Source organism: Abramis brama (genome assembly GCF_963993115.1).
Source record: "Abramis brama genome assembly, chromosome: 15".
Classification (NCBI taxonomy): Eukaryota; Metazoa; Chordata; class Actinopteri; order Cypriniformes; family Leuciscidae; genus Abramis; species Abramis brama.
In genome coordinates, this window is record NC_139977.1 from 13,620,127 (window position 1) to 13,635,654 (window position 15,528).

A 15,528-nucleotide genomic window follows, 5' to 3' on the forward strand; every position below is an offset into this window, starting at 1 on the left:
TGGGAGCCTTCAGCGATGAGGATGGCATCCTCCCACAACCCTGATCACCCAGCCCTTCAACATTCAAATAGCCTGAAGTCAAATGAAGACATGTTCCTCGATCAACATTTGTATTTTTATTTTATCCTGGAACAACATTTTTTATATTAATTTACTTAGTCTCAGCCACAACGGTTTATATGCGAGTTAGGTAAATGTTAGTATTAGATAAATACAGCATTGTTGCTGTTGTTGTGCACCAGCAATATTTGAGATAAGATCCTGAAGCTACAACAGCTTTTGAACGCTAACAGTGATGCTTTAAATAAACAATAGAAGAATAAATATAAATGTCTTAAAACAGAAATGTCAAATGAGACAATAGATGCAGTGGAACTCTTCACTCATGCTGATGTCTTTAAAAAAAAATAATTTTACAAAGTGTTTACAGATTAATTATTATTTGTTAAGTTTTAAAGGATAAAACTTTAATCCTTGGATTTAATCCTTTAAACATCCTTTAAAAGTTTTTACATTTTCAGAGCAGACATATCTCTGTGTTTACTGTCCAGTGAGCACCTTATTTAACACAATCCCTCCAGCTAGGATAAGCAGCATGAAGAAAACCGCTAGTCCTCGACGAACAACCAGCTGTTTGGTGGTCAAAACCGCCCCAACTGTGACCTTTTTGTCAGCGTCTGTTATTCCTTTTCCTCCTTTACTTAGTCCTTCCAGGTCTGTGCTGGCATCTGTCTGACCTTCTTCAGTGTGCTTGGACTCTGTACAATAATCGGTCAACATAAGTGAAAGTCCATGATGAAAGAAACATGTTTTTTGTTCATCATTAAGGTCATCATATACCACAGACAGAAAGTACCTTCTGTGCAGCCCTTATTTTCCATAGCGTAAGATTCATCTTTGGTCTCAGGGGCTTGAACACCTGCTCTGATCAAGGCCTAAAAATAAGAAGAGTCATCTGTCCAAACAGACTATATGCTTTAAGTATTACAGTGCATCTCATCCTCATGGACTGCAGCAGATTTTCCAGTCCTTGCTGTGAGATGTTACTCCAAAGCATTTGCAAGTTCTCTAACATACAGTATCTGGGGGACATACAGTTACACATGGTTTGGCACTGCAAGGACAATCAGCTGTCCTCCCTGTAGCACTGACTTCTTACATTACAGTTTATTGCTCTGGTCAAGTCTGCAGTCTGCAGTCTGCAGCAGGACTAAGGCATATGTCCATGCAGGCTATCAGGCTGCTTCTTTTTTTTTTTTTTCAGAGTCAGGAGAAAGGACTCTTCAGTGTCCTAAGTTATGGGAACTGTGACCTTAATTGTCTACTGCCTGTAAACTAGTGTCTTAAGGACTGTTCCACATGTGCATGTGCAATATTGTTAATGGTTCAATGAACAAGCATGAAAAACTTTGTTCAAACCCTTTCCAATAAAGATCTGTAAAGCTTATTTGTATTTTATAAAATTATCTTTAAAATATAGTATCCTGAAAAAGGGACTGAGTTATACAGTATGTGTGTTTGTGTGTGGATGCTGAAAAATGGCCCACCTCCTGAGTCGCTTTTTTCCAGTCTAGTTTGTAAATGAGGATGCTGAAGAACAATGACTGTAGGAAGACACACCCAAAAAAACCAATCCACAGACCTAACAACAGAGAGAAAAGATGTGAGGAGATTGATGGATGAGTTTAGTGTGGCACTTGAGTTTATTGGCTCAGTTACAGTAAAATAGTGACAGCATTGAGCAGTTGTGCCATTACAAACAGCATCAGAACATACATAAATCTGTTGGAAGAAGCTGCATTCACATTTAGGAAAAAAATATATTTTGTTTTCTAAAATTATCAGGGCAGCATTCAGTCTTACAAATCCCAGATTACTATTTTTAATATTTCAAAATTATGAAATAGCTTTAATATAGCCAGCTACTTTCTTACCAATTATGCCCATATTGAAGGCAAACATCAGAGACACTCCAATTGGTAATCCCACAAAATAATGTCCCACAATGTTACAAAGAGCACCAAGCAGCTGCTTTCCTGCACCTTGGACAATGCCACCTGTAATAGCCTACAATCAAAACACATTTGGGTGATTATCAAAAGGAAAATATCAGGATATATACACAAAATGAGTGAAATACAAATAGCAGGCCACTTAAAATTAATAACTAAAAGTGTTACATCTAGTGTTAGTATCTATAAAGAGGTTTAAAATCAATATACTTACAGAAGTGGCATCAAATAGATAAACAAAGCCATACATTATCATGACCTGTGAAACTCTGAGGAGAATTTCCCTGCAAGACATAGAGAGTTAATGAGACCAGTTATAATGTTATTCTCCATAATTTGATCCTGATTTGATGAAAAACGCTGACATAAAATACAAAAAAACTGTACACAACATAATTCAACATTCACGTGTTAAATGCTGATGTTCTTCAGAATAAAAAAATTAACATGTGGACTACTATGCAGTGTTCAACAGTAACTTTCTCTGGTAACTTACTCATCTCTGCTAAAGATGTATCCAATAATGTTGTTAGTACCTCCAATTATTGTTGCAATTACACAGGAAACAAGTACTACAGCAGCAAAGAAAAGAAACAGGTATTGATAGAAAATGACTGCAAAACCTAATATGTGTAACAATAATTATAGTGATTATCATTTCATGTTTCATTTAGACAATAATGGATTTAACACCCTGCTATCTTATATCAACAGGTTTCCAAAAAAAATTAGACATGTTAAACAACATAGACATCAGTTAAAGCGGTTGACATGACAACATACGTCCACAGACTAAAGACACTTTGGCGGACAGCTTGGCTTGTTCCGTGTTTCCAGCTCCAAGAGCATTTCCCACCCTCACACTGGCTGCCACTGCAAATCCTTGTGGAAACTGAATCACAAAGAGAAAACAATGAGTTGTGTTCAGATGCTACCCAATGGATTCCATTAATTAATTGAGCTACTATTTGACAGTCAACTCAATGAAAAATAAATAAATAATAATAATCTAAATTTACCCAGATTAATACTAATACACCTCCATTCAAACAGTGGAGAAGTCACTTATGCTCACCAAGACTGCATTTATTTGAAATACAGAAAAATACAAAAATACAATAAAAACAGTAATACTGCACTGTAAAAAATATGAGCAGTAAGTAATGGCAACAAGTAAAGTTGCAAGATTCAACTCAATTTATTTAAGCCAGTTTAATATAATTTAAGTTGAAATGACTTGTACAATCAAGTTGACTTAAAAATGTAAGGCAGCAACTGAACTTAAGTTTTTAAGTTGAAATAGGTGGACTTTTTTTTTACAGGGTGTGCAATATTATTGCAGTTTGAAAATGACGTTCCTTTTCAAGGGGACTCAATGCTGTGTCAGAAGGTTGACGGTTTGGAAATATATGTGTAGAATATCACTCCAATCTCATTGGCCAATCATAGTCTCGTGATAAATGATGGTGCATCCCGGAGGCTATAACTCCAGGACCAAACATTATCAGCTTCTGTGTCTTCTGTAAGTCTTCCTCTTTGTAAATTTTGAGTGTTATTTGGTGTTGTTTGTCACTATTATTTAATTAACGGCGAATAAGCAGCAGTTTAAGATCTGCAAGTTTTCCTGCCCGTTCTACATTACGGGAGGTGACACACTCTGTGTGTGTTCTGCTTGGGAGTGGAGCTCTCGGGGGGGCTGATTGTGTTCATTGTGAAAGGCTACCGCTGAGAGGCTATCTTTGAGGAAAGAGGCCAGGCACGTGCCCAAACACGGGTATGGGGCGATGCTTAGGGTTGAAGAGACACTTGCAAGTTATCTCTCCTGCATCGTCCGTAAAGGCTTTGACACTACCCGCAGAGCCATATAGAACTACATTGTTTTTGGTGGGTAAAGCCTATGTGGGATGAAGTCAGGCAGGGGCATGTCTGCCCACAATGGCTTTACTGCAGATATGTCAGGCCAACCTGCATAGGGACTTGGATGAAGGTGAGGGGAGGGGCCCGGATGCTAATAAAAAGCCGGGCTTGGCTACATATTTAGCTCTCTGCACCCCAAATAGACAGCCCACTCAATCGGCCATTCTATGGCAGCTATGGTGGCCATGCAGAGGCACTTATGGTTGAACCTCTTTGGAATAAAGGAAAGAGAAAAGTTGTTCCTCTTGGATGCTCCGCTTTCCTGTCCTGGCCTCTGCTGCGACACTGTAAACACTGTTGCGTTCCAAAGGTATATCCCCCACCGAGTCCAGGTACTTGGGGTTGCTCCCAAAGAGCAGCCCCAGCCAAGCACAAGAGAAGTGGCCCACGCCAAGTTTAAGTGTGCTCACTACTTCTCTGTGTCCTCTGGTGTTTTGGGGAGAAGCTGTTTCCAGTTAGATCATTGCCCAGTCTCTGCCAGCAAACATTGCAGATCTGGGATGTTCGCTCCCTCCGAGGAGGGTATTGGAGAAGGATGTTTGGTTGTTCCCTGCCGGCAGGCCGTTTCAGGGCATTGGGCATATTACTCAGCCTTCAACAGAGGTTAACCTTGAGAGACTGAAAACCCTTTCAATTTATCTGGCAGCATGGCAACTTCTGACAAATGTGTCTCCATGAGTCCTGCAAATTATAGAGAAAGCGTACTGAATTTGGTTTGGTTCTCTTCCACCCTGCTTTAACAAAGGACTTTCCACAGTGGTCAGCTCAGAGCAGGTGTTAGAGCACGAAGGAATGCATCCAACGTGATTACTTTGGGGCTTCTTCACAGGAGACCATTGTAGTGATGGCTCAAGACTAAGGCATTTTCCCAAGACCAAGGGGTTACATGCAGATGCGTTTGTACTCTAGTGATGTGGAAGAAGTCTTGGTTCTTGGTTCAAGGCCCTGTGCTGGGGGCATCCTGTCATCAGAAAACACTAACGACAGACACTTCCCTCACGGGCTGGAGTGCACATAAATTGCCTGGGATGATGGCTGTATTTCTAGCACTAAGATGCTGGATCCTGGATCTCAGAGGCCACCATGCCCTTGTCCACTCAGACAGCAACTTGATAGTCTCATACATAAATCACTGCGGTTATGCCCTCTTGGTGTACCAGATTATCCTCTGGATTCAGGGCAAGCTGCTTTCGGTGAGTGCAGTTTATATCCCTGGGCACCTAAATTGGGGAGCAGACATCTTGTCGAGGCCGGGGCCCGGGGAATGGAGACTCCACCCAGAAATGGTGTAGTTGATTTGGAGGAGGTTCGGCCAGGCAGAAATGTATTTGTTTGCATCAGTAGAAACGATGCATTGTCTTCTCTGGTTCTTCCTTAACCATCCAGTTCCGTTGGGGCTGGATGCCATGGTTCATGCAATACATGATATGCATTTCCCCTGATTGCTCTGCTCCTGTGAGCTTTAGAGAGGGTTCGCCAGGACGGGGTTCATCTACTACAAGTAGCTCAGTTCTGGCTGGCCAGAGTGTGGTTTATGAACCTGATGTCTCTCCTGGATGGCTCTCCATTGGAGATTCCCATCCAGAGGGATCTTCTGTCTCAAGCACAATTTATCATCCCGACCGGAGATATGGAAATCGAGGGTTTGGCCCCTGGGGGGAATCAACTGTTGAACTCTGGTCTCTCATCTGGTAAAAAAAATTAGTATTTGCAAGAGACATCCAAAACAATACATTATACTCTAAAAAACACTGGGTTAAAAACAACCCAATTTGGGTTGTTTTCAACCCAAGGGCTGGGTAAATAAAGGGCATAACACATGTTCGGTTAAATTTACCCAGCAAATTGGGTGTTTATTTAACCCAACATTATGAGTTGATTTAACCCAGCATAGTTGATTCATTTTTACTATTAATTTTTACTTTTTTTACTTCATACATTAATTAATGTCTACGGATTAACTTAAATCCTCTAAACTTTTTAAAAATACTCAATACAACCACTGGCTTGCATGATAATTCCTTTATTTTCAATCATATTTTACAGTATATTTTACATAATTTTTAATACATATTGCCAACATTTAAGCTCGTTTAACAAGTATTATAAGTAAACATTTATAAGTGTAATCAACCAGTCTCTGTTGTCCCGTTTCCACCGTAACAGCTTTGATCTCGTGCTGGCATGTTCAGAGGGGGAACTTCTAACTTCAGACCGCCGTCCTGCGTTTCACTCGTAGCCGAAATATGCAGCAACTGGCTCCATAACCTGGCCATAAACAAAAAGTGTACAGTTCAAACATATTTTAACATCATATCTATTTATATTCTGTATTATTTTGAATAAAATCATACAATTTTATGCAAGGCATCAGGTGTTTCCATCACGCAAAAAGTCAGACGTGAGTCACACAACACTAGGTGACTAGGTGCCATATATATTGCTTTGCATAAAATTAAACGATATACCTTATACTGACTTTTTCACAATAAGGAATAGATCAAATAAAATGTACACAAACCTGTTTTTACCAAAGAATGATGTGTGGGTAAAAACAATTCATTTTCGCATCTCAGATGCGAAACACCACGTGGTAAAAAAATAACCAAAAAGGACCATCATGTTGATTCCAGCAGAACATTCCTATCAAATAAACAGATTTATATCCTTTAAAAGACTCACGATGAGACTTGAGGTAGAAAATAGGGACTTTAACATTACTTTTATCAACAATTTTTTTTTTTTTTTTGATTTTAGAAGTAGTTTTGGATAAAGATAGGGATAGAGTTTGTTTCCAGGGCAAAAGAGGCTGATTCAGGAACACATGCTACTATGCAGAATCAGGCCAAATCAGACCATGTAAAACTGTTAGTACCAAACACATAACGCTGGCCAGTTCATAGATGACAGACTGAGCGCCCAGCTCAACCTCACTGATGAGTCCTGCAATAAAAGTAAGGGGGGGGGGGGCATAAAAAATACACCAATATTCATCATATATGTCCAATATTGTTATGACATTAAAAGAAAATCAATTAACTAAATACATTGATAGTTTGCAAACCTGCCAGGAATCCACCAATCTCATATGTCCACCACTCCACACAAAGCATAAGCATGCTGGGAAGAGCCAAGCAAATGAAGGCGCCCCATTCCTGCAGACAGTCACGAGACCAGCCTAATGGTGTGTGCGAGGCAGACAAATATCAGCAGGATATATGAGACAAATACAATTTTAGATAAAAAAACAAAACATTAACAAGATAATTAAATACTTGAATTTAAGCCAAATTTATTATATTACTTGTGCCGTATAACATGACACCAATTGAATATGAGGAAACTAGTCGTGGACTGTTCAATAAAACTAGTAAATTCAAACAGGTCTGCTGTCAGGCATTTTTAGGATGCAGAACGAGTAAACAGACCTCTGCAGAACTGAACAGCAGAGACTCACCATCCCAGGTGTCTTTATGCAGGTCCATACATTGGATGCACACATAGAGAACCACGACCAAGGAATACTGGGAAATTGCATTTGCAGCAGCAGATCCTCTGTGAACAAATCAGGATAACACACAAATGTGAGGTGAATGCAGAAAACAAGAAAACATGGTCTCTAAATATGAGATAAACTGAATCCAGACAGGTTCTTACGCCACACCAAGATCTAGCAGATGAAGGAAGATGTAGTTTATTAAAGCGTTGAGGATGTTCCCTGCTACTCCTGTGATGACCTGAGGCCAAATAATACCCTAAACAAATATACAAACAAAAACAGACCCTCAGCCTCACGGCAATATATACTCAAACAGCAGAGCATGGTGCAAGCAAGGTCATGAGTTTTGATTACAGAGGAAAGCATATAATCATTAAATGTCCAACTTAGATATGTCACAAATGCATAAATTTAAGAACTTCAACAAAATGGAGGTAACCTGATTCAGAAGATACAATCCCTGCAGCTGATACATAAATACAGCCTGAAGATAAAATAGGAAATAAGAAAAAGGTTGTTGGAAAATGGCAGGAAAACTGAAATAATAATAATAATAATAAAAATAAAATATTTATTTTGTCATTAAGATGTCATTGTTGTGCTGCTTAATATTTTTGTGGAAACCATTATGCATTTTTAAAGAATTCTTTGATTAATAGAAATTTCAAAAGAGCAGCATTTATTTGAAATAGAAATCATTTGTAACATTATAAATGTCTTTACTGTCATTGTAATCAATTTAATGTGTCCTCCTTGGTGAATAAAAGTGTTAATTTATTTCCAAAAAAACAATCTTACTGACCCCCAACTTTTAAAGGGTAGTCTACATACAAGATAGTTTAATACCAGTGTTTTTTGTTTTGTTTTGTTTTTTATAAAGTTACAGTATTTGCAGTAAGATCCTTTTTGGTGTGCAAAAAGGTGTTACTCACAGGCAAAGCAGGCATGAATATTTTTACATAGAGTTGTGACAGACTGTTGAGAGGGAGACAGAGAGAGAGAAACAATCACACACAGTTAAAGGAACTCCACAAACACTGGCTTTAGGTCCATGTGACTGCCACATGTCCAAATGATATGGCATCAAGTTATTACACAATACTATCATTTCCTTCTATCACAAAATGTTGACACCAACTTTATCAGCACAAACAGAACCATAACACAAACAGAACCATTGCTAAACAGAACCATAACTTGATGTGTGTTGAATGCGTCAGACCTGGCCACACTGGGACTCTGCCGGACAGCCAGCAGGATCGGCTCTGTGTTGATGAGAAGCGCCCAGCAGGGGAAACAGGCCAAAAGGAGGATGAGAATCCCTCTCTGCAGTATCACACCCACCCGCTTCAGATTATTACCCCCAAACGTCTGCAGGAAACAATTCACTTCAAATGACACCTGAGCACAAATGACACTCACATTACTGAACATTGACTTTCATACCTGAGAGATGAGTGTATCGCATGCAGACGCCAATCCAGATCCGATGGAGATGCCGGACACATTAATAACCTGTGAGCAAAAAGGACGTATTTATAAAGGCGATTCAATGAATGTCACTATAATGAAGTTATTTTGTGAACTCACAGCAATAGCCAAAGCCACACCGGCCAGTTCAGTTTTCCCCAAGTGTCCACAGAACACAGTGCTGATGAAGTTGATCAGAAAGATCATCAGCTGAGATATAAACTGCATTAAGAGGGGAAACATTCAACAGTATATAATAACAGCTAAAGTTTTGCCAAATATCAGTTAAAATTCATTACATAGACTTAAATTGACTCTACACAGCATCTTTAAGGGATAGTTCACCCAAAAATGAAAATTCTGTCATAAGTACTCACTCTCATCTCGTTCCAAACCCGTAAGACTTTCGTTCATCTTCAGAACACACATGAAGATCTTTTTAAAGAAATCTGAGAGCTTTCTATCCCACCATTGACAGCTGCGCAACTACCACTTTGACGCTTCAAAAAGTTCATAAAGAGCTCATAAAAATAATCCACATGAATTGAGTGGTTTAGTCCAAGTTTTCTGAAGATTCTCGATCGCTTGATATAATGAACAGATTTAATTTAGGCTTTTATTCACATTTAAACATTAATCAGAAAACATAAACAGAAGTTCAATCTTGCTTGATGCAGGTTCGAACCTCTAGCAGAAGATCAAACATGCTGCGTAACACATGAGAATGAACCTCATATTTAAAAAATAATTTATATATGTATATTGTATATGTGTGTGTGTGTATGTGCTATTTGTTTGGCTCAACAAAGTTCTTATAAGGTGCAGTTTAAATAAAATACAGAATAATTCATCCAATTGATTTAGATCACACTGAGTATAACACTTAAACTTTTGACAAATCAATTTAATAAACTCACCACTGGTCCAGACAGTTTTAGCAGCTCTATAATTTCTTCTTTATAATTTACTGGCAAAAAACTTAATTCAGTAACAGTCCGTGAACTTGAAGTCAACTGAGCATCATTGCTTCTCTCATATTTTGAGTATTCATTTATCTGAGTTTCTGTGTTAATACTGTCCGTTTCCATTACTGAAGCAAGTCCCCTGTAATCACAAAGCATTAACTTTTACTTAGTTAACCTAATACATCTGGATACAAAAACATACATTAAATAAAAAATAATAATATATATACCTTAAAGGACTACTACAGGCAGACCTTTCAAGAAAAAACTGTCAGACATTAGCTTCTTCCTGTTGTAGTACAAAAGGTTATAACAGCAGTCACTGAATGTGCAGGTCAGGTTTCATTAGAGGGACACCAGAATCCCGACGAAGAACCCCAAAATAACATCCACTAAACACTAAAAGCTCCCTCTGCGCTCGTAGCAGGCAATGCTGATAGTCCTGTGAGCTGGTAGTTACATTTGCATTATGAAAACCTTGCAGTGCAGATAACATACATTTTACTAAAGGACTTTTATATCTAGGACGCGTTTGTTTCTAGAGATCAAGCACTCATTTATTCACTGAAAAAATGGTAACATCTAACTGGTCTTATTCAAGTTATATATGTTAAATCAGATAGAAATAGTTTTTTAAGGTAACAGTTTCAGGCTATCTCTTTTTACAGTGTAAGACATAAAAGGAATGTACATTGAGGCACTTTTTTAGTAGTTTAATCATATGCTATGTATATTTAGTTTTATAAATGTAAAGGAAAAAGTGAACAACATATATAGTCAAATCAGAAGCAGTTTCCAGAGCTGATGTCAAGAGTCCAGGCTGGACTCTAACAGCAGAGACCAAAATTGGGTCATATTATTCAATTTATTGTTCCAAAAGGGTAAAGCTTAACTGTAATTGATGAAAAAAGGTCCTTAAATGATAATATATTCAGCATGGCTTCTGTGCTTCTTCTCAGCAGCCACTGGAGGTCTTACTTCTCCCCTCTTTCAAGTTTGTAAAAGGCCTGTTGTGTTGGTTACACTCAAGAATGTGAGGTGCTTGTGGTCATTTAACATAATCCTGAGATGGTCCTGTGAATATTACTGATGTTCATATGTAAAATGTTAAGGAGGGGACAGAGACTCTGTCAGATCATATTAAAGGAATAGTTAACCCAAAAATAAAATTCTGTCATTTACTGTCCCACAAGCTGTTCCAAACCTGAATAAGTTTCTTTCTTCAGTTGTATGCAAAAGAAGATATTTTGAAGAATGCGTGTAACCAAACATTTGATGGTCCCCACTGACTTAGTATTTATAAAATAATAAACACAACTGGAAACCTTCAAGTTTCAAAATGTAACAATTTCAGCAGCTCTTCTTAATAACACTTTACATTAAGGTCCCATTTGTCAACATTACTAAATGCTTTAGCTAACATGAACTAACAGTGAGGATTTTTTTTATTTATTCGTTTATTAATCTTATAACACTTCATAATAAGTACACAGTAATAAAGTACTTACAAATCATTAATAATCTATCCCCTGGTTTCACAGACAGGGCTTAAGACTAGTCCTAGACTAAAATGTAAGTCTGAGCTGTTTCCACTGAAATAAACTTGCACTGACTGATCTTAAAAATATATCAGTGCCTTTTTAGTTTTAAGATGCACATCGGTAATGTTTTTTTCTAAGCATGTTTATAAAAATTACTTAAATGTCCTAATTGATCTATGGTCTAATCCTGGCTTAGTCTAAGCCCTGTCTGTGAAACCGGGCCAATGAGTTTATAGTTAATACATTGTAATCTCTGCACTGTTAATATATCAGGCTATACACAAATAGTGAGTTCTTCATTCATTGTCACTGTAATTAAAACAATTATTATTATTTAATTAGCTTGTAGTAGAGGAATTGTTAATTGGTTATTAGGAGTAAATAGTTCTCACTTTAGATTAAGTCACAGAAAATGTCATTAATTAAGTGCTTTAAACCAACCTTTATTAGACATTAATTGCATTAATCTTCAGTGTTCATTAAAATGTTTACAAATAGACACACACACACACACACTTTACTTTAGGGTCTGAATCTCGCTATTATCTGGTTGCTTATTAGCATGCATATTACTAGGATATTGGCTGTTTATTAGTACTTATTAAGCACATATTAATGCCTTATTCTGCATGCCCATATTCTACATCCCTAAATCCTACCCAATGCCTTAACTAAACAACTACCATACTGACTATTAATAAGAAGTAATTAGGAGTTTATTGAGGCAAAAGTCATAGTTAATAGTTAGCAAGAATTGGACCCTATAAGTGTGACCATTTCTTTAAGGAACACTTAATAATAATAATGCAATGCCTAATAAAGGTTGGTTCAAAGCACTTAATGAATGACATTTTCTCATTTTCCATGCCTTATAATCTAAAAAGAGAACTATTTACAGTTAATAAGTTAACAAAACATAAACAAACATTATCTACCTTTACATATGAGCTAATTAAACAATAATAATTGTGTTAATTACAGTGACAATGAATGAAGAACTCACTATTTGTATATAGCCTATTATTAATATATTAACAATATAGAGACTATGAATTAACTATAAACTAATAGTTTGGAAATTATTTTTAAGAACTGTATAACTATATACTTATAGTTACCGTTAATCTTTGTAAAAAATACAATTCTTAATTGTTATTCATGTTAGTTCACAGAGCATTAACCAGTTAACAAATGCACTTTTGATTTTAAAAACCTGTTGATAAATGGTGAGATTAACATTGACTAATAATATTATTAAATGCTGTAGAATTATTCTTCATTGTTATTTCATGTTAACTAAGTGTTACCGGTAATACTGTACAATAAGTTTTCATTTGTTAACAGTTACCGTATTAACTAATATGAACTAACAATGAGCAACACATTTGTTACAGTTTTTATTCATCTTTCTTACTGTTAGGTTTAAAAAAAAAAAAAAAACAGTAATTCATTGTTTGCTCATGTTAGTTCTCAGCGCATTAACTAATTTTAACAAATACAAGTTTTTAATGTATTAGTAAATGTTGAGATTAACATGAACTAAAATGAATAAATGTTGTTGAAGTATTGTTCATCAATTCTTGTAATGCAATGAAGTAATGCAAATCTTTATTTTGGATTTGGGTTTCTGATTTTGTCCAAAATTCATACATAAACATAATACAAATATTTATAAGATACAGCATGTGGCAGGTGGAGGTGGAGACAAGACATACTGCTCGACAGCAATCTATTTCACTCTGCCCTTACCTTCTTTTGAGGCTATTTTATCTTTCTCTCCAGTCATATATAAACAGATACAACATTAGGAATTTTGGAAAAAGCCCATTTGAAAATGACTTTTTACAAAAATGTTCCAGTGAAAGAGTAACTGGCAGCAGGAGCATGTTAAATGCCTCATTTGGAGGTGGTGTTGCCATGGGATGGAGCCTGTGGCTGCTGTTGCTGCTGCTGCTGCTGCTCCGCGAGCGCTTGCTGTAAGCGCGTGCGCTTCCGGGAGTAATGCTGCCAGTGTAGGATCTGCTGTTCGTCTATGAACTTGGCACACTGCGCATTCACCAGCTCCTTTCGGAAGTGCTCATACTGCAACAGCTCTAACATGTGCAGACAATGAGGATATCTAAGGGGAAAAAAGATCAAGATTTAAACTACATGAGTCTAATATGTCAATCACATAATCACCATGAGAGGAAAATTAATTTACTGAGAAACATCGCAGATGAGATCTGTTGGGGAAAGTTACATTTAAAAGTAATGCATTACAATATTGCGTTACTCCCTAAAAAAGTAACTAATTACATGTAATGTTAAATTATTTGCGTTACTTTTTCCTCCATCTGACTGAGGCTCAATCTCTTCCAGCCTATATAACATACAACTTAATTTTCTTTTAAAAACACATTTTAAATATTTTAATATTCTGACCACTTAGAATATGTCCTGATACCTACAGCTATACATATATGCATTACAAAAGATCAACTAACATTACGGGTTACATATCCGCTGTACAACACTTTTTATTAAAAGCTGAAAGTAGTGGGGTTTTTTATGTTTGTACTTTTTGTCTGTTCCCATGCATGCACGAGTGTCTACATCATGGAGAATCTTAGATTAGTAGAAAATGTACAGCATAAGACTTACTTCAGGAATTTAGCATATTCTGGTTCTTTCCAGTAAAGTAGATACTTCAAGTAATTGACAAAAGGCTTCTCTCTCAGGTAACCTCTTTGAGCCAGAACTGCAGGATAAAAAGCAGGATGTTATATGACATATTTAAATGCACAACGCATGTGGAAAAAAGACCAATCTACGAAATTGAACCATAGAAACAAAAATTACCTTAGATTTAGTGATTCAAACTGCTATAGATGAACCAATAACTGAAATATCTGAATCACTGTAACAAAGTATTTAAAATAAGCTTGTAACAATGTCAATGTTTGTTCTTACAGTTCAGATAGTTTGGGTTCGCTAGGCACTGAACAAACTCCAACTCCAGCTGGAAACGGTTTCTTGCCTGCTCGTCTGCGAAAGTATGATTTTTAGAATGTTATTATTATTTATATAAGGTTATTTTATTATTATAAACAATGCTTGAACGAAAATGCAACATATTTCGATACAACCACCCCACGTATGAATTTATTTTCGCATAATGTAAATGGCATATAATACACAAGAGTAATATTGTCACAATCAGATCAAACTTGTTTGCAGTCGTGCGAAAGAATATTAGTGAAATAAGACGTTCATAGTCAACATCAACAAATTACAAACCTGTTTCCATAATCCCAGCCATGACAGACGACGGGAGAGAAAACGATGTTGAAATATCTTGAAAATGTCTATATTTAAACGGATCAATAGAGATTCCTAAACCAAAATATGCCGTTTTTGTTTGGGAAGACCTACGGAGACGCCATATTTACCAGAAAACCAGTGCGTGTGTCGTAAAATTTTCCGTCGTTGTGCAAATGAGACCAGACAGTACGGTGTCATGACAACGGCCCTGCCAGTTTTTCAAATTTGCATACAGCTTTGAAGCTGCAAGTAGGGAGCACAGCCATAGAGAGAATGACATTTCTCTCTATGGCTCTGGTAGGGAGAAAAACATGTTATGGCTATCGTGGATGAATTTAAACATTAAAGCTACATTACAGACACAGACATCAAGTTAAACTGCTAACTCTTAGTTAACCATTAATATATCCTGTCAAACAAAGTTGCGAAGATGTCACTATAGTCACAGATTTGATAAAATAATGTAATTTGTGTAGCAAATCATCGTGCGCATGCGTATTTACACTTTCATGACGTAATCGAAACCTACTACAGCGCATGCGTGTTCAAACGTGAACTACGCAACGTGTAATAAAATAGGTCTTACTACATTAGAAATACATAGCATTGTTTATCCTCCAGCTAGCTTTTTTCAGCTCGCTCGTGAAATGGCGTAAAGCTTGGCGAACAGTGAATCAATTATATTTTATTAACAAAGTAAAAAAAAGTCTCTTTTAAAATAATACATAATGGCTATCCAGTAAAAGTAGGCTACTGGAACGCTTTAAATTAGATATTGATAACTCTTGTAATTTCTGTAAAGGTGAAAAGGAAACTATTTA

At 36.8% G+C, this 15,528-nt stretch overlaps 2 protein-coding genes across 2 annotated transcripts; both read right to left on the reverse strand.

Moving 5' to 3' along the window:
* Positions 1-540: 540 nt before the first annotated feature.
* LOC311096988 (multidrug and toxin extrusion protein 1-like) lies at positions 541-10,216 on the reverse strand (the record flags this gene model as incomplete). Its single annotated transcript, XM_084136456.1, has 18 exons — positions 10,094-10,216; positions 9,816-10,002; positions 9,019-9,120; positions 8,875-8,943; positions 8,651-8,799; positions 8,361-8,403; positions 7,868-7,912; positions 7,587-7,684; positions 7,387-7,484; positions 6,994-7,107; positions 6,805-6,872; positions 2,796-2,904; positions 2,509-2,584; positions 2,227-2,296; positions 1,935-2,067; positions 1,548-1,642; positions 857-935; positions 541-758 (listed from the first exon to the last, which is right to left on the reverse strand). The coding sequence occupies exons 2-18, from the start codon at positions 9,984-9,986 to the stop codon at positions 541-543; spliced, it is 1,737 nt and encodes a 578-aa protein (XP_083992582.1). The 5' UTR covers positions 9,987-10,002; positions 10,094-10,216.
* Positions 10,217-12,990: 2,774 nt separating this feature from the next.
* med31 (mediator complex subunit 31) lies at positions 12,991-15,200 on the reverse strand. The gene is made up of 4 exons (XM_084137417.1): positions 14,684-15,200; positions 14,357-14,431; positions 14,048-14,144; positions 12,991-13,523 (listed from the first exon to the last, which is right to left on the reverse strand). The coding sequence occupies exons 1-4, from the start codon at positions 14,703-14,705 to the stop codon at positions 13,301-13,303; spliced, it is 417 nt and encodes a 138-aa protein (XP_083993543.1). The 5' UTR covers positions 14,706-15,200; the 3' UTR covers positions 12,991-13,300.
* Between the last annotated feature and the right edge of the window lie 328 nt (positions 15,201-15,528).